This window comes from Oncorhynchus clarkii, chromosome 12, assembly GCF_045791955.1.
Source record: "Oncorhynchus clarkii lewisi isolate Uvic-CL-2024 chromosome 12, UVic_Ocla_1.0, whole genome shotgun sequence".
NCBI classification, from domain to species: domain Eukaryota; kingdom Metazoa; phylum Chordata; class Actinopteri; order Salmoniformes; family Salmonidae; genus Oncorhynchus; species Oncorhynchus clarkii.
The window spans coordinates 77,801,776-77,819,633 of NC_092158.1; the positions used below are offsets into that span (position 1 = coordinate 77,801,776).

At 41.2% G+C, this 17,858-nt stretch overlaps 1 protein-coding gene across 1 annotated transcript; it reads right to left on the minus strand.

Annotated features, from left to right (window-relative positions):
• Window positions 1-5,143: 5,143 nt before the first annotated feature.
• Window positions 5,144-17,047, minus strand: LOC139421375 (phenylalanine--tRNA ligase alpha subunit-like). Its single transcript, XM_071172206.1, has 13 exons — window positions 16,854-17,047; window positions 12,956-13,093; window positions 12,649-12,747; window positions 12,427-12,545; window positions 11,438-11,530; window positions 10,735-10,863; window positions 10,499-10,614; window positions 10,201-10,285; window positions 9,576-9,675; window positions 9,263-9,431; window positions 8,591-8,668; window positions 8,324-8,438; window positions 5,144-6,736 (listed from the first exon to the last, which is right to left on the minus strand). Exons 1-13 carry the CDS (start codon window positions 16,998-17,000, stop codon window positions 6,631-6,633), a joined length of 1,494 nt encoding a protein of 497 aa, XP_071028307.1. The 5' UTR covers window positions 17,001-17,047; the 3' UTR covers window positions 5,144-6,630.
• Window positions 17,048-17,858: the final 811 nt, after the last annotated feature.

Consider the following 17,858-nt stretch of genomic DNA (forward strand, 5'->3'; position numbering starts at 1 on the left):
CGACTTACCAAAACTGTAGTTTGTTGACAAGAAATTTGTGGAGTGGTTGAAAAATGAGTTTTAATGACTCCAACCTAAGTGTTTGTAAACTTCCGACTTCAACTGTAGCTAGAGCACCAGAGACGGGGTATTTTCAGGATGAACTTTGTGTGATCAAACAAACTTTAAAGTACATCCATCTGAGCTCAGCCATTGTGGAAATGTTTTGATATCTGGGGATTAAGCCTACTGAGGTAATGCCAGTGGGATTTAAACAGAAGTGATCAGCAAACTGAAAAAAAGAGAAAAGGAGAGGGGGAGACAGGAAGAGGTTAAAACAAAGTCAAACTAAGGGCTGAATTTCATGTTAGGCAGTTCATAGGATAGACAAACACCTAACTTCAGAAGGGTGAACAGGAAGATGCAGAGGAGATGGTGTGACAGACAGGAAGATATAGACTCAATAGAACTATCATGCTGCACATGTGCAGTAGCTTAATCTGCTTTGGCGACTTTGACGCAATGTCTGGGTCAAACTGATTGATGAGCAGTGTTGTATTGCAATAATTCCATAGCAAACACTGGAAAATGTGTATTTGGCTGGGTCATCTACACAGTGATTTGTCCTGGCAGGGGCTCAGCGGTAATTTAACCCATGCAGTGTCCTTTCAGTTCCATTCCGAGTAAAGCAGATTCAATCCGGAGGAGGGGGGGTATTGGTCCGCTAAAACACGACTAGTAAAGGCCCAGTGCACTACTTCTGTGAAAAATAACGAAAGCAGGTGGCATGTGCATTCACATACACACATACATGAAGTATACACAACTTGAGAAGAGGTCTGCATTCTGTTGCAATATGTAGATATATTGGGCCAACAGAACAAAACGTTGTCAAAGTTCAGGAGATAATCTCTGGAGGTATTCCAGTGGCTCTAGCAGTTCAAATCCATCAGTAAATGAAGGACATGGGGTGGTCAGATAAAGGCTTGTCTCATAGAGGGAATAAAACCTCTAATCTCTTCAGATTCTGCTTCTTTGCATGTCTACTGCTGCTTTGAAATGGGGAATTATTAAACAGATAAATACCATACATGCCCAAGCCTGCTCTCTACCTAAGGAAATAGAAGTCAGTCACTGAACATGAACCAGTGTAGCTCATATTTTGGTAGAAATGATTCGTAGCGTAATAATGATAATAATAATAATACATTTATTTGATAGGGACAGTCTATATTGACACATTGAGGCCATGAACTGTATGCTCATTTCCAGTTAGGATTTGGCTCATGAGGTTGCGTTTCAAAATCTGCTAACAATTAGCGCTTACAAATACAAATACAAATCTAGTCTATGGAGGGAAAGCATTAAAGGCCAAAAGGCTTTTTCATTTATGTGCCCTGAATTATTCCCGGCGGAGAAGTATATTCCCTCTAAAATAATCGAGTGGAGATGAACAACTACATGTTTTAAAGATGAAAGTAGGTTTATATTGAATAGGAAACGTCTACAATATTTCATAAACAACATGGATTAAACAAATTCGTCCACTACATGCGATCGTGTGTCGATTAACTATCTCCTGTAAAGGTTCTAATTGGCATGATCTTCACGCCATGAGTCCTTAGTACATTTAAGGTGACATCATTTCTTGGTAATGTAAATCCATCAACTATAGAATTAAGGGAACATTATCAACTACATCTAGCTGATACAGGTTGGCTGTTTAAGTGGAGGCTGGATAAAGTTGATCCCTTGAGTGATGAACAGTGGGCGGTCTAGGAATAGAACTGTTTACTACCGCGTGAAAATTGTTTGGGTTCATTACAGAACCAAGGACAGTGACAGAGGGATGACAAAGACGCGCGTCAAAGGAAAACTCCAGGGGGACTGACTTATGAACATGGAAATTAATTTCAGATAGACATCCAAAAGTTCTCTCCCAATTAGGGACCTTTAAAAAAAAATCTATGCAAAGCCAGTTTCATCAAAACAGCGGTCGTCCAAAATCAAGGTAAGCAGCTAACGCTTGTACTGTCAAAATGGTATTGAAATCGTTTTGAAGTAATATCTCCATAAATGAAACTATATTTGGTGGAGATATTAACATATATACATGTTTCATGCTTTTCAATCCCCGTTAGGATCATTCGAACTGAGACATCAAAGAAGTTGAGACTTGAGTGTTGCACAGATACAAGAATCACCACCAATCAAGTCCTTGTCTTGGTGTTGTGGGGGTGGGATTGCCTCATCTCCGGACATCAGCGCGTTTATCATCATTAGAGCTATATCGTTTAGGCCACTTTTCCATAATGAATGCCCTCAATTTCACCAGTTTTAATTTCAATGATGAGGCACATGCTTCCCCACTAGTCTACAAATTCGACGTACTAGTCGGGACGGAAGACCCGCTGTACAAGGAATATAAGCCGGCAGTCCGGGACCTCATTCCGTTGCCAAAGGCAGTTGTCTACCTGCTGATTGCAGCACTGGTAGTGGTAGGAGTCGCCTATGCTATAGTTGGACATCTGATCAAGGACCTGGCCCTTGATATAACAGGTATGAACTTAAAATGTTCGAAAATCAGGTGGAAATATAACTAATCTATGTAGTTGTTAGGTTGATCCATCGCAATGTATAAGTGTACCAAATAACTTGTGTCAAATAGGCATAAGCCTAAGCTTTTCAATGCAAAATGGCAACATGACTAGCTAACACAGAGATGATCAGGGGCACTAGTCCTGAAGCAAATGTACTTATCTCCAGTGTCCCCTCTGTTTACCCCTTTCATCAGAATGTCTTCTTGGCCCCACTGACGAGGACCTAGAGAAGAACAGAAATCCGGAGTGCTTCATTGCCAGACACCCCCCCATAGTCCTGACCCACAATGCTTTCCACGTGTGGGACACAGATGATGTGGGCTTCCCCATGCCCCTGGATGAGAGCCCCCCGGGCAGCCCTTTGCTGTTTCCTACAATCCCCTACATCCCCTTCTTCCCCACCCATGGCACCGGCAACAACAGCCCTGCTGCCCTGGCCATAGACAGCAGCCCCTGGCTTGGGTACTCTAACTCCCTCCCCAGCGAGATCTGAAAGGAGCCAGCACCAACTACCCTCCAGCCCTTTGGTCACTGGTTGATTCTGATTACACCAAGCTCGTCACAGGACTCAACAGACCTACTTAAGGTTATTAACAAGACAACTAAATGGGTTGAAATGTTAACATCACAAAGCAACCAAAGCTTGACAAAGGAGTTTTTGAAGACAACTTCCATGCTGGTACTATACAGTATCATCCTGTACTGACACGTAGAATTGTCTACTGCAGGGTTTCTTAATTAAACTATGGGTTGGGACCAGACTTGTAGAAGTCTGCTATTTTTTTTCTGAGGTCTTGGCTGATTTCTTTTGATTTTCCCATGATGTCAAGCAAAGAGGCACTGGGTTTGAAGGTAGGCCTTGAAATACATCCACAGGTACACCTCCAATTGACTCAAATGATGTCAATTAGCCTATCAGAAGCTTCTAAAGCCATGACATTATTTTCTGGAATTTTCCAAGCTGTTTAAAGGCACAGTCAACTTAGTGTATGAAACTTCTGACCCACTGGACTTGTGATACAGTGAATTTTAAGTGAACTAGTCTGTCTGTAAACAATTGTTGGAAAAATTACTTGTGTCATGCACAAAGTAGATGTCCTAACCGACTTACCAAAACTGTAGTTTGTTGACAAGAAATTTGTGGAGTGGTTGAAAAATGAGTTTTAATGACTCCAAACTAAGTGTTTGTAAACTTCCGACTTCAACTGTAGCTAGAGCACCAGAGACGGGGTATTTTCAGGATGAACTTTGTGTGATCAAACCAACTTTAAAGTACATCTATGTGAAAGGAGGGTCACGAGTTATGAGGATACATCTACAATCACACACTATTTATTCTTAATTTGGGTCATGGGAGGACCGTCAATTTCTCATTTGTGTCTCGAGCTGAAAAAGTTTAAGAACCCCATGTCTACTGAATGGACCCTGTGCAGGACAGGGATTAATCAATGGCTATTGCCATGAGATGATGATTTAAAGATGTGAAACACATTCAAAATGATCCAGACTGATCCCATGGAAAAGGATTTGCCATGTTTCATCCCAAACCTATAACCATCAGCTGCCTACACTAGCCCCCTTTCTTAAATAACATTTAAATACTGCTTCAGTATCCATCAAAACATGGAGACTTGGGAGCCTCTAAAAACTGCTATTCCTCTGTAATATAAATGTTGCTTCATTTCAAGATCAAAGCCAAATGATCAAAGGGAAATAATGAGACCTATAGGGTAAAGGCTAAACAAGGGAACTGATTATTGCTAAATCTTAACTAAGCTACTTTAAATAAAACTTTCAGCAAGTCTCTCAGGACTTGGTAGATCACGTTTTGTTGAACTCCTAAATGTATTAATCATTGACTTGACGAAATGTCAGATTTTCTGATCAATGCAAAGCATTGCATTCATGGTGACCTATGTGGAACTGTGTGCAAAATGACTCCCAGATGTGGCTTTGGAGTTGAAATGAGAGTATGAGGGTGAACACGATTAAGGACCAGCTAATAGGTTTGTCCACTGGTTGTGCCAACTGAGGAATTTGACATTACTGTCTGTATCTTCAGAACATGAAAAGGGACTACAACTATACAGTACCACATCAACGCTGAGATGTTCAATGAAGTAGTAAATATGTGTACCAAGTTCAAACTAAATGGCTATTACATCGGTTGTTATTATTGATTTAGGTATGTAGTGTAACTTCTGCAAGTTAGAAACTGCAAACATGATATGATGCAGCGGAACACACAGGATCAGATTGCACAGGATAAAAATATATATTTAAATTTGCATATAAAACTGGATACAAATACCTATGAAGCATTTTTCTATCCCAGTGCTTGTGAAGATAGTTAGGGTAGTTAGTACCTGGTAGGATAAAACTGCATCCAGAAGTATGTTCCAACTAGAATTAGAGGTTCTACAGAGAAACTTGGTTGATCTGTTCTGTCTATATATTGTTTTGTTCTGGGGAACCCTTAGCTTGGACTCCCAGACTCCGGTTTAAAATGTTATTTCCAGACGTTGAAGGATTAGCTGAACAGAAAGACTTAAGGAGTTCCTGCATTTGGTTAAGTAAACAACCTTTAATCCTGTCTGTCCATTATTGCAGCAGACACAGGATTTCCCAGTCTTGGCAGAGCACGCAACATCATTCTCTTTGTCAGAAACTTTCAACAGCATCTATTATGGGCCCTCAAGTCAGCCTCAATAGCATGCAAGGTTTTTTAAAGACTACCAAATTCAGAAATTCAGCTCCATGTAAGCGTCTAAAGACAGCACAGGATGCTCAGGCAGACTTGCATGTACCATGACGTCGCTGTGCCAGGTTCATTCAGGAGAAGCTATTCCAGTGAAGTGATTACACATGGCTGAAGTACAACTTCAATATTGCTCCTCAGCAGGATACTGATTTGCATTACAACGTACAGTCTCAGTGATTCAGACTACGGAAGACTTAACTAATACATAACAGAAGAGTGTGGAACATCTCTTTGCAACAGTAAATTTATTCAGAATCTTGCAGGGATTGGGGATGAACTAGGCTACCAGCAAAAAACATCCAATGTGCCGTTGCCTAAAACAAACAGGAATAGACTCGACCCTTTATTTAGTACCATATTAAGTTATTTTAGGTTACACTTACAACCAAAGTGCTCTAATGTGTTAACCCAATTATCTCCTGTGCGCACACAGAGCTAAAAATCGACCCTGTATACGATGACATGAGACTTAGAGGCGATGAAGGTGATTTGTAATTCCACCTTCACTGGAATGACACAAATAACTCCTAAATCCTCTGGGTTAAACCTTGGCACACATCATTCAACATGCCAATCCACGTTACGCACCAGCCACAACAAGATTGAGGAAAACAAGAATGTTCTTCTGACCGGTTTAAAACCAGACCTGGCACAGACAGAATAGAATAACAAAAGCTCAGCATTACCAATGGGGATTACATTAGACTGACGACGTAAATCGTGCTCCTTTCAAACATCTTTATTTGACTATTTCTAATTTGTCTCATGAACTGAGTGGACACAGCACAGAGTTGGTTGGTTTTGTATGGAAGGCTAAAGGGTTTCAAAATAGCATCTTTACTGTACAAGCATTTCATTACATAGGAGCTCAAAGGTAGCCGCTGTGCAGCGTTCTAACGTTTAAATTAAAAAAGACTCACTGGTGAAGTTCCTTATGCTCTGATGTAGTGCACACATCAGCAGAGAACACAGTACTAGCACTACCTACCCCTCAGCACATGCATAGATGCTGATTAGGACCAATGATGAGTTATCACTGTTTCATAAATTAAGTTTAAAGTATAATATGTGTATCACTTTCTAAACAGCAGCAATAATCCAGCTAGAATCCCAGACAAGCTATAAGGAGAAAAGTAAGTCCTCTTTCCCACCCTCTCAAACAGACAGATCTGTCAGTCTCTGGCCAGGGTAGATTAAGAGTTTGTGGGATTGTTCAATGTTCATATGGTTACTAATGAGCAAAGGGGTCCTGATGACACAGGCCTGTCCAAGTGGAAGCCTGAACAGAATCTAAGAGTCCAGTCGACACACAGGGCTGTCGTAGACCATCTGTAGGTTGACCTTGTGTCCCACCAGCTCACGAATGTTGTTGATGCCATACTTGATCATGGTGGGCCTGAAGGAGACAGAGAAGGGCAGAGGAAAGAGTGTCAGGAAGATGACATAGTACATTATAAGGAGAGGTGGAAGACAGCAAAGAGAGAAGACAAACAGGTGATAGAGACAAAGGTCTGTATTGACAGAGGGGATGGAGGAGAGCGATTACACAGAGTAGATGATATGGTCCTTCCCAGCTCACTGACTATAGCCATTAGCAGTGATTGTTCTCATAGATGCAAGTCCTCAGTGTCACCAGGGTTCAAGCACCCGCAGTAGAGCACAAATATATCTAAATGGTAAATTCTGACCTGCATCTGAAGAAACCATTATTCTAGGCTCATTAGGCGATATGGTGTTTTATGCTCATTGCTCAGATATAACAATCCAGAAGTAAACATGTCGACATGTGGGCAAACAGACTGGTGTTGTGTGCTGGAAGCATGGCTGCACATCTGGGGACATGACCACACTACTGTCCACCTTTAATCCCTCTATGGGAAATCACACTGGGATTACAGGCATAACATTGTATATTTTCACATTATGGACACATTTTCCTATTGAAATCCCATGTCCCATTCAAGTACACTAACAGTTGAGACTGTGCATCTGGTTATGAGAGGGTTAAGGTCAGGGTAAGGGATATGGAGCTGATGTGAGTCAATTCCAGTGAGATAGCTGGCCCAAGAGTGGGTAGTGATGGGGGGGGGGGGGGATAGATAGTTACATATTGCAATATTATTTTTGGATTATATTATATCGATATCCAAGTTGATTTGTAATTAATAATAAATAAATGGTTTTGCTACTCTAGGTAGCGTTAGCTAGCACGAGTTGGCTGTACCTGCCTATAGCTTGTTTTCCATCTTCTTTTTAAAAACAGTGAGCAAACATTTGTTCAGCACTTATTTCCCTGACTGATCAAAACGTGTTTTCTCATGCTCTCGCTTGTCTCTCTGCAGCAGACATACACTGAGTATAACAAACATTAAGAACACCTTCCTAATATTGCCATCAGAACAGCCTCAATTCTACAAGGTGTCGAAAGCATTCCACAGGGATGCTGGCCCAAGTTGACTTCAATGATTTCCACAGTTGAGTCAAGATGGCTGGATGTCCTTTGGGTGGTGGACCATTCTTGATACACACAGGAAACTGTTGACCATGAAAAAAAAACAGCAGCGTTGCTGTTCTTGACACACTCAAACCGGTGCGCCTAGCACCTATCACCATACCCCATTTAAGGCACTTAAATATTTTGACACAGTCCATGTCGCAATTGTCTCAACGTTTCAAAATCCTTTAACTTGTCTCCTTGAAGTGGATTTAACAAGTGACATAAATAAGGGATCGTAGCTTTCACATGGATTCACACAGTTTGCCTGTCATGGAAAGAGCAGGTGTTCCCAATGTTTTAGACTACATATCGTATCGGCACCTAAGTATGGTGATATCGTATCGTGAGGTCCCTGGCAATTACCAGGCAGAAGGGGTTGTGTATTGTAGATCTTGTATTAGACAAATGTTGGTCAGTCAATTCCATTACATCACCAGGATCAGTTCTAGTTGAAGAGGATAATGTGTTTCTTTGTCATTGACTCACCTCTCCAGAGACAGCCCCCAGGCGATGACCGTCACCCCCTCAGGGAGCCCCATAGGCAGCAGCATCTCTGGCCTGAACATCCCAGAGTTCCCCACCTCCACCCACTTCTTCAGCCCTGGAGAGAGCAGGAATGGACAATTTAAGATGGATTCCGTGTGGATAGCGTTGTCTATGGGCTTTGAGCGAGACAAAAGCCCAAGGCCTATACACACATATCACACAAACATGAGAAATTTCAGGGTTTGAGGATATTCACAATAACTGTACCTTCATGATAGCTGAACACTTCCATGCTCGGCTCGGTGTATGGATTGTAGGCCGGTTTAAAGCGTAATTTGGTGATTCCTGGAGAAAATTGAAAATATATTTACTTTCTCAGAAATACTATATCTGACAGATAGAGAAACAAGCTCATGTTATACTACAGTCATTAAGATGCATTAGAAGCCACATCAGTACAGACAACTGAACCCACTGTAAATAAAAATAAGAAAAAAGAATGAGGTACGGAAAGCAGGGTGGGGGTCAATTCCTATTTCATTTGAAATTCCAATTCAATTCTTGAATTCCCTCATTCATGAGAATGTACGTTGAATTGTAAAAACATTTCATCTTTGGAATTGAATTGGAATTCAATATTTTTACATTACATTGGAATTAATGCATATAGTATAAAACATTTACTGTTGGATTTGTTTTTAATAATTTCAACCTGTATTCCGATATTTCCAGTATAGCTAGGCTGTCTGAACAGTGACATGATCAGCCTGAATGTCTGAAGAAATTTAATTTCTAATTGGACTTTGTGGAATTGTTGGGGATAATATTGAATTCTCTCTGAATTCAAAGACTGACCTTCGAATTTGAATTGAATTACATTTCATGGGAGAGAATTGAATGAGTGGAATTGACCCCAACCCTGACTGGTAGAGCCCTCACCTAGTTTATTGAAAAACTGATGAAGGATGCCCATGAGGTCACCCAGGGTAAGGCCAAAGTCAGCCACCACTCCCTCAATCTGGTGAAACTCTGCCAAGTGGGTGGCATCCAGAGTTTCATTACGGAATACTCTGTCGATGGAGAAGTACTTGACAGGGGTGAAATTTTCCTGGTAGAAAGAAAATAACATTTGAAATGGTTACAGAGGAGTTGCTCAATTGCTGCACAGTTAGAATGTAACATCATGCAATTGATTTGTAATTAATTTGAGTAAATACTAAGACAGAATGAACCAATGTAGATAGTGGGTTACCTGCTGAGCGAGTTTATACAGCATGCGAGCGCTGACTGCTGTGGTGTGAGTACGGAGGATGTTCTTCTGAGCCTCCTCAATCTTCCAGTCATACTTGTACCTGTCAAACACAGACATCGTTAAAAAAAGAACATGTTGGGCCTCCCGAGTGGCGTAGTGGTCTAAGGCACTTGAGATCCTGGTTCGAGTCCAGGCTCTGTTGCAGCCGGCCACGACCGGGAGACCCATGGGGTGGCGCACAATTAGGGTTAGAGGAGGGTTTGGCCGGCAGGGATGTTCTTGTCCCATCACGCACTAGCGACTCCTGTGGCGGGCCGGGCACAATGCACGCTGACACGGTCGCCAGGTGTATGTTTCCTCCGACACATTGGTGCGGCTGGCTTCCGGATTAAGTGGGCATGTGTCAAGAATCAGTGCAGCTTGGTTGTGTTTCGGAGGACCCATGGCTCTCGACCTACACCTCTCCTGAGTCTGTACGGGAGTTGCAGCGATGGGATACCACAGAATTGGGGAGAAAAAGGGGTTCATATTTTATTTTAATAAAAATAAAATAAAACATGGTTGTGGTCATGGTGAGTGTGTGTAAATCCATGCGTATGCATTTGTGTGGAAGATTAGCTCTCACCCCTGTGATCCAAAGCCTCCCTCTGAATGGACCTTCCTCACTCTCTCCAGGTAGTCCTGGGGAAACTCATGGGCCTGAGCTGGGTCTGAGACATATAATAATAGGAGGGGCCACAGTTACCGGTAAGTTAAATTGAAATAATACTGATGGTACATGATGAAAACAGATGAGTTATATCTAATGGAAATCTAGAGTCTGTTTTAGCTAGGGATTTCCCTTTCAGCGCATCATCAATAATGCACCATTTTATCTTATCTGGGCATCAAGCCCAGACACACAGAGACACCCAGTCGCTCACCAGACAGGAAGAAGGTGTCGTGTTGGTCCCTGGCTGGGTGCTGCTGGGGCTGAAACAGGGAGTCAAAGTTCCAGAAGGAGCTCTCAATGAAGTTGTTGGTGGGCATCTCAGTGAAGCTGAAGGAGACAGGAGGAGTGAGTACACACAGGTCTTAGAACTTAGTCTTACCATACATTAGTTATATAGTGTATACTGATGGTGTCCTGCAAGGGCAGAATAGAGGATAGGCGACTGACCCCATCTCCAGGAAGATCTGTCTGAACTGCGTGCGGACCTTCATGAGCGGATGCAGGTGGCCACAGTCTAAGGCCACACCCATGGCCTCAAAGTTATAAGGCTTGAACTTCTTCTCCTTCCAGCTCCCACTGTCACAGACCAGAGATAGGTCAATTTGGAGGAGAACATATAATATGTTCTAGAGAACATCAAATTAATGAGTGTATATGGCCAAACACAAGCAAAGTCTGTGTGCAGATAAAACATGGAGGCAAATAAACAAAAACACTCATTTCATTTTTGGGACACCTGAATACAGTTCTGTGCCAAATCCCCTCATGTGATAATGCAGACCAAGTGCATTTTCATTCATCTATTTTGGACTACGAGAACCAACAAATTGTTTCAGACAATCACATGAAAACCAGGAATGGTCAAGAGATCACCTGCATTTTGAGAGAGACTGCAGTTTCCAGGTAAAGACAAAACTTATTGGATCATGCGCGGTACCTAATGAAAACACTGCCAATTTGACTACAACATTCAGTGATATGAATAGAAATGACACAGACATCACTGTGAGAGAATGAACCACTTAATACATTTGCCTTAGGACAGGGTCCTCAGCAGCAGCATGCAGGTTAGATACAGAATCCCTCATCCATCTTAGCAATCATAGAGCGACCATGTCAAAGTTGACAGTTAAAGCAGAGCAGGATTCACCTAGCGATCATCTCTGGGGTGAGCTCTGTCTCCTGCTTGGTGATGGTGGTGCTGAAACAGCTGCCCTTTGTGATCCAATAGGACTTGACCGTCCTAATATTCACAGAAATAAACACAATCATTCTCATTCAAACTGCATAAATGTGGTCATTTGAAAGTGTTATATCACATGAGTCACAAAGGCCACAAGAGGTGTCAACTTGGGGAACATTGGAGATTGGAAACATGTGGTGGTGAGTGCCTGGGACACTATTTAGCAAATAGGAAGTAGACAATTAACAATCTGTTGCTAAATGCGTCTAAACTCTGGACGCGTGGAACGTCGCAGGGTTGAGTTCTCATACTGCTGTTCATTTATGATATTAAAACCGAACAAAGCCTGGGGCTGGAAGCATGCCATTTACGGCAGACAGAGACAAACGAGAAACAGAGAGAGCTACCTGGGGGAACAATGGCCTGAGCTAGCGACGGAGCCAACAGTCTCACCAGGTACAGTATTAACCTCACCACTGGGATCCTGACTGACTGGACCCAGAAAAAGTACTTGTGGTCCTTTAGCTGGTGCATTCATTTAGTAATAACATATATAAACACAATGTTAGGGTATTCATATCATTGGGTGAACGAGACATCTCGACTCAGACAAGGCGACAACATTGACTCACATCTGATCTGTGAATATTATGTAAGTAGGATGTAACTATGATATGACATAATTTATATTCTAATCCAAACCTGCATTTCTCAGCTGTTATTCAACTAAAGACTTAAGGGTCAACAAGTCAGAGAACATCATCAGCATGAGACTATGCTGAGGCTAGTTGTGACTGGGGCATCCTGAACATGCCTGGATGCCAGATGATTGAACACTGTAGTACTGCTGAATGGCATCTATTGCCATCTACTGGTAGATATCAGTTAGGCATATACTTAACATTTCACAAGCATTTTCACAGTAGTCAAATATTATCAACCGGTCTGATTCTTACACTTCAGAGAGCAGTTTGCGTTTCTTCAGCTCATTCTTCTCCTTCTCCTCCAGTTGAGATGCCTGGCCTTTCTGTACCAGGAGCAACTTGTCCCTCACCAAGTCTTCTAAGCGCTCCACCTGGAAATTGATGCTTGTGTGTCATACTTATTTTCTCCATTATAAAAGCAACACTCACACTCAATCACAAAGCACACCAAGTCAGATGTGAAGATAAACTCACAGTCTTGAAGATCCTGGGGCCGCCCTCGTGGCCCTTGTCCAGACGGATCCACTTGTTGGACATGGCCTTGCTGAAACCCACCTTCCCAAAGGCTAGTTTCTACACAGAAATAGAGACAAAACTATCTGTAAACACTGCCCCAATGCTCCAAGTAGGGAGCATATACTGTTATTGCTATGACCCAAAATCACAATGTAAAGACCAACTTTAATTAAATGTTTTATTTTTCAGCCAGATGTTTTTCATCCAAATAAACATAACATTACGGTACATATTATTTGTCCAGGCACCCTGCAGGTCCTCTCACCATGAGCTGACTCTGAGGCATCCCTTCCTCTGGGATGGAGCTGACGACTCTGGCCTCATGGCTGCCCTGCTCGGCTATCTCACAGCCTTCCCCAGTCAGCTCCCAGTGCTTTGAGGAGCGCTGCTCAGCTGAGATCACCTGTGCAGGAAAACAAACAACCATGATCAAAATCATAATGGAGGCTTGAGGCAGAGGACCACCAATTTGGTTATCTTCTCAAGGTCTGATTGGTGTACACATCATGAATTAGCTATCACTGCACATTATACGTTTACCATGGGCTCATTTTTAGATCCAGTGACAATAACAGCTCCCAACTTATTGACTCGGTCTAATTTCTCAAAGTTGACATTATGGTATTTCGTATTTTATTAGGATCCCCGTTAGCTGTTGCAAAAGCAGCAGTTACTCTTCCTGGGGTCAACACAAAACATGAAACATAATACAGAATGACATTATACAGGACATCAATAGACAAGAAAAGAACTACATAAAACATTTTTAAAGGCACACGTAGCCTAGATATCAACGCATAAACACAAACTATCTAGGTCAAATAGGGGAGAGGCGTTGCTTTATCTGTTTTTTGAAACCAGGTTTGCTGTTTATTTGAGCAATGAGATGGAAGTTCCATGCAATAAGGGCTCTATATAATACTATATGCTTTCTTGAATTTGTTCTGGATTTGGGGACTGTGAAATGACCCCTGGTGGCAAGTCTGGTGATATAAGTGTGTGTGTCAGAGCTGTGTGTAAATTGCCTATGCAAACAATTTGGGATTTTCAACACATTCATGTTTTTTATAAAAAGAAGTGATGCAGTCAGTCTCTCCTCAACTCTTAGCCAAGAGAGACTGACATGCATAGTATTTATATCAGCCCTCTGATTACAATTAAGAGCAAAACGTGCCGCTCTGTTCCGGGCCAAATGCAGCATAACTTGGCCTTTCCTTGCTGCACTGGACCACATAACTGGACAATAATCAAGATTAGACTAAACTAAAGCCTGCAGAACTTTCTTTTTGGAGTGTGGTGTCAAAAAAGCAGAGCATCTCTTTATTACGTCTAGACTTCTCCACATCTTTACAACCATTGAATCGACCGATTAATCGGAATGGCCGATTAATTAGGGCCGATTTCAAGTTTTCATAACAAATCGGAAATCGGTATTTTTGGACACCGATTTATTATTATTTATTTTTTTACACCTTTATTTAACTAGGCAAGTCAATTAAGAACACATTCTTATTTTCAATGACGGCCTAGGAACAGTGGGTTAACTGCCTTGTTCAGGGGCAGAATGACACATTTTTACCTTGTCAGCTCGGGGATTCAATCTTGCAACCTTATGGTTAACTAGTCCAATGCTCTAACCACCTGCCTCATGAGGAGCCTGCCTGTTACGCGAATGCAGTAAGAAGCCAAGGTAAGTTGCTAGCTAGCATTAAACTTATCTTATAAAAAACAATCAATCAACCAATCATAATCACTATTTATAACTACACATGGTTGATGATATTACTAGTTTATCTAGCATGTCCTGCGTTGCATATAATCGATGCGGTGCGCATTCGCAAAAAAGGACTGTCGTTGTACCTAACCATAAACATCAATAGCTTTCTTAAAATCAATACACAGAAGTATATATTTTTAAACCTGCATATTTAATTAAAAGAAATCCAGGTTAGCAGGCAATATTAACCAGGTGAAATTGTGTCACTTCTCTTGCGTTCATTGCACGTAGAGTCAGGGTATATGCAACAGTTTGGGCCGCCTGGCTCTTTGCGAACTAATTTGCCAGATTTTTACGTAATTATGACATAACATTGAAGGTTGTGCAATGTAACAAGAATATTTAGACTTATGGATGCCACACGTTAGATAAAATACGGAACGGTTCCGTATTTCACTGAAAGAATAAACGTTTTGTTTTCGAGAAGATAGTTTACGGATTCGACCATATTAATGACCTAAGGCTCATATTTCTGTGTGTTATTATGTTATAATTAAGTCTATGACTTGATATAGCAGTTTGACTGAGCAATGGTAGGTACCAGCAGGCTCGTAAGCATTCATTCAAACAGCACTTTTGTGCGTTTTGCAAGCAGCTCTTTGCAATGCTTCAAGCATTGCGCTGTTCATGACTTCAAGCCTATCAACTCCCAAGATTAGGCTGGTGTAACCGATGTGAAATGGCTAGCTAGTTAGCAGGGTGCGTTACTAATAGCGTTTCAAACGTCACTCGCTCTGAGACTTGGAGTAGTTGTTCCCCTTGCTCTGCATGGGTAACGCTGCTTCGAGGGTGGCTGTTGTCGATGTGTTCCTGGTTCGAGCCCAGGTAGAAGCGATGAGAGGGATGGAAGCTAATCTGTTACACTGGCAATAATAAAGTGCCTATAAGAACATCCAATAGTCAAAGGTATATGAAATACAAATCGTATAGAGAGAAATAGTCCTATAATTCCTATAATAACTACAACCTAAAACTTCTTACCTGGGAATATTGAAGACTCATGTTAAAAGGAACCACCAGCTTTCATATGTTCTCATGTTCTGAGCAAGGAACTTAAACGTTAGCTTTCTTACATGACACATATTGCACATATTACTTTCTTCTCCAACACTTTGTTTTTGCACTATTTAAACCAAATTGAACATGTTTCATTATTTATTTGAAGCTAAATTGATTTTATTGATGTATTAAGTTAAAATAAGTGTTCATTCAGTATTGTTGTAATTGTCATTACAAATACATTTTTTAAATGTTTATTTTATTTTTTTAAATCGGCCGATTAATCGGCAGCGGCTTTTTTTGGTCCTCCAATAAATCGGTATCGGTGTTGAAAGATCATAATCGGTCGACCTCTAATTGAATCTATATGTTTTGACCATGCTAGTTCACAATCTAAGGTAACGCCAAGTAATTTAGTCTCCTTAACTTGTTCAAAAGCCACACCATTCATTACCAGATTCAGCTGAGGTCTAGCACTTAAGGAATGATTTGTACCAAATACAATGCTCTTAGTTTTAGAGATGTTCAGGACCAGTTTATTACTGGCCACCCATTCCAAAACAGACTGCAACTCTTTGTTAAGGGCTCCAGTGACTTCATTAGCTGTGGTTGCTGATGTGTATATGATTGAATCATCAGCATACATGGACACACATGCTTTGTTTAATGCCAGTGGCAGGTCATTGGCAAAAATAGAAAAGAGAGGGCCTGGAGAGCTGCCCTGCAGTACACCACACTTTACATGTTTGACATTAGAGAAGCTTCCATTAATTACCATCCTATACAAGTAGTAGCCCGCTAGGTGTATCAAACGTTGGTAGATTGCCTTAATGACGATTCAATAAAAGCTAATATTGAAAATGTCTCAGTTTTTAGTCAAGCTGAACATTCAGTCTGAACAGTCACCATTGCCTTGGATTCTAGTCCACATTGCATTGTTGGATTGTTCTGTGTGTCTTGACAGGGATGCAAGTCTGTAATAGCATTGTCACTGTATTCAATAAGAGTAGCTAAATTATGTATTTGTTCATGGTCTACAATTATTTAGTCTTCACAATAGAAGGTTGCTAACTAGCTGGCTAACATGATCCCGTTTACGTCCCTATTGCATCACTTTCCTATCCAATCGCCCACCATCATAGAATGAACAGAAAAATGCTATGCCCACCATCATAGAATGAACAGAAAAATGCTATAAGTACACGCTTGACGCCCAAAACGATATTTAATTACATCATTTATTAAAATTAGCTTAGGGTTAAGGTAATGGTCAGTTTTAGGTTTTTCCTAGTCGGTTTAAGCATCAGCTGTGTCCTTAAGTTCTCCGCCGAATGAACAAAGTGGACGGTCGCTTAACTTCCGCTTCAACACGGGAAGGTAAACTCACATCACCAAGTGCCTGTAGGCTCTTCACAGCCCCGACGATAGCTTGGTGGTCCACACCAAGACTGGTTGCAACATCCTGACTGTCGAGACCACCGTCCACCTTTTCCACCCGCTGAAGAAGCGTTTCTACAAGACCAGTGTCAGCCATGCTTGTCACAGCGAAGCCGAAAAGAGACCGGTAGTGAGCTCAGTATTGGATATGTCGAAAGTACTGGAATACAAGAGCCCATATTTTTGAAATACCGTAAACTTCACAGAATAAGCGAAAATTAATACCTGAATTGATATCTTGAAGAATTTTTAAAAATCCACTACACACTTGATTTATCCCTTGCATTGCATGCAATGTACTGACAGTGACTGAATTGCGACTGATTATGAGAATGGATATAGTTGAATGACTGAACTGATATATCTTGGAAATATTGTGCTTGTTGTAGGTAGGTGACATTTAAATGGATGTAAGATCAAAAAGTTGCAATTCTGTTTTTCTGAATGGCTCTCAACACCAGGATTGTCGCACGAAAGGGGGCTATGACGTGTTTGCCTATAACTGGAACGAATATTTCAATAGAAATATAATACAATTTTACTTTACACAAAAGCAAATTACTACACATATTCCTTGTTGAGAGATTCAAAAAGTACTAATGGAAACAGACACGGAAATCCAGATGGATAGCTGTACCAAATATAAAATAATGTAAATGTCAATTGTTGGTCCCGTGTTTCATGAGCTGAAATTAAAGTTCCCAGAAATGTTCCATACAGAGAAAAAGCTTATTTCGCTCAAATTTTGTACACAAACTTGTTTACATCCCTGTTAGTGAGCATTTTTCCTTTGCCAAGCTAATCCATTTACCTGACAGGTGTGGCATATCAAGAAGCTGATTAAAATGCATGTTCATTACACAGGTGCACCTTGTGCTGGGACAATAGTAGGCCACTCTAAGATGAGCAATTTTGTCACACAACATAATGCCACAGATGTCTCAACTTTTGAGGG

What these genes read in the sequence shown, in the direction of transcription:
- LOC139421375 (XM_071172206.1), bottom strand. Translation starts at nt 17,000, where the DNA reads ATGGCTGACACTGGTCTTGTAGAAACGCTTCTTCAGCGGGTGGAAAAG. An exon ending in GCCTACAGGCACTTGGTGAT is followed by an intron (nt 13,094 to 16,853) that starts GTGAGTTTACCT and finishes TTTCCTGCACAG; the next exon opens with GTGATCTCAGCTGAGCAGCG. An exon ending in TCAGTTTTTCAATAAACTAG is followed by an intron (nt 8,669 to 9,262) that starts GTGAGGGCTCTA and finishes AATTTTCTCCAG; the next exon opens with GAATCACCAAATTACGCTTT.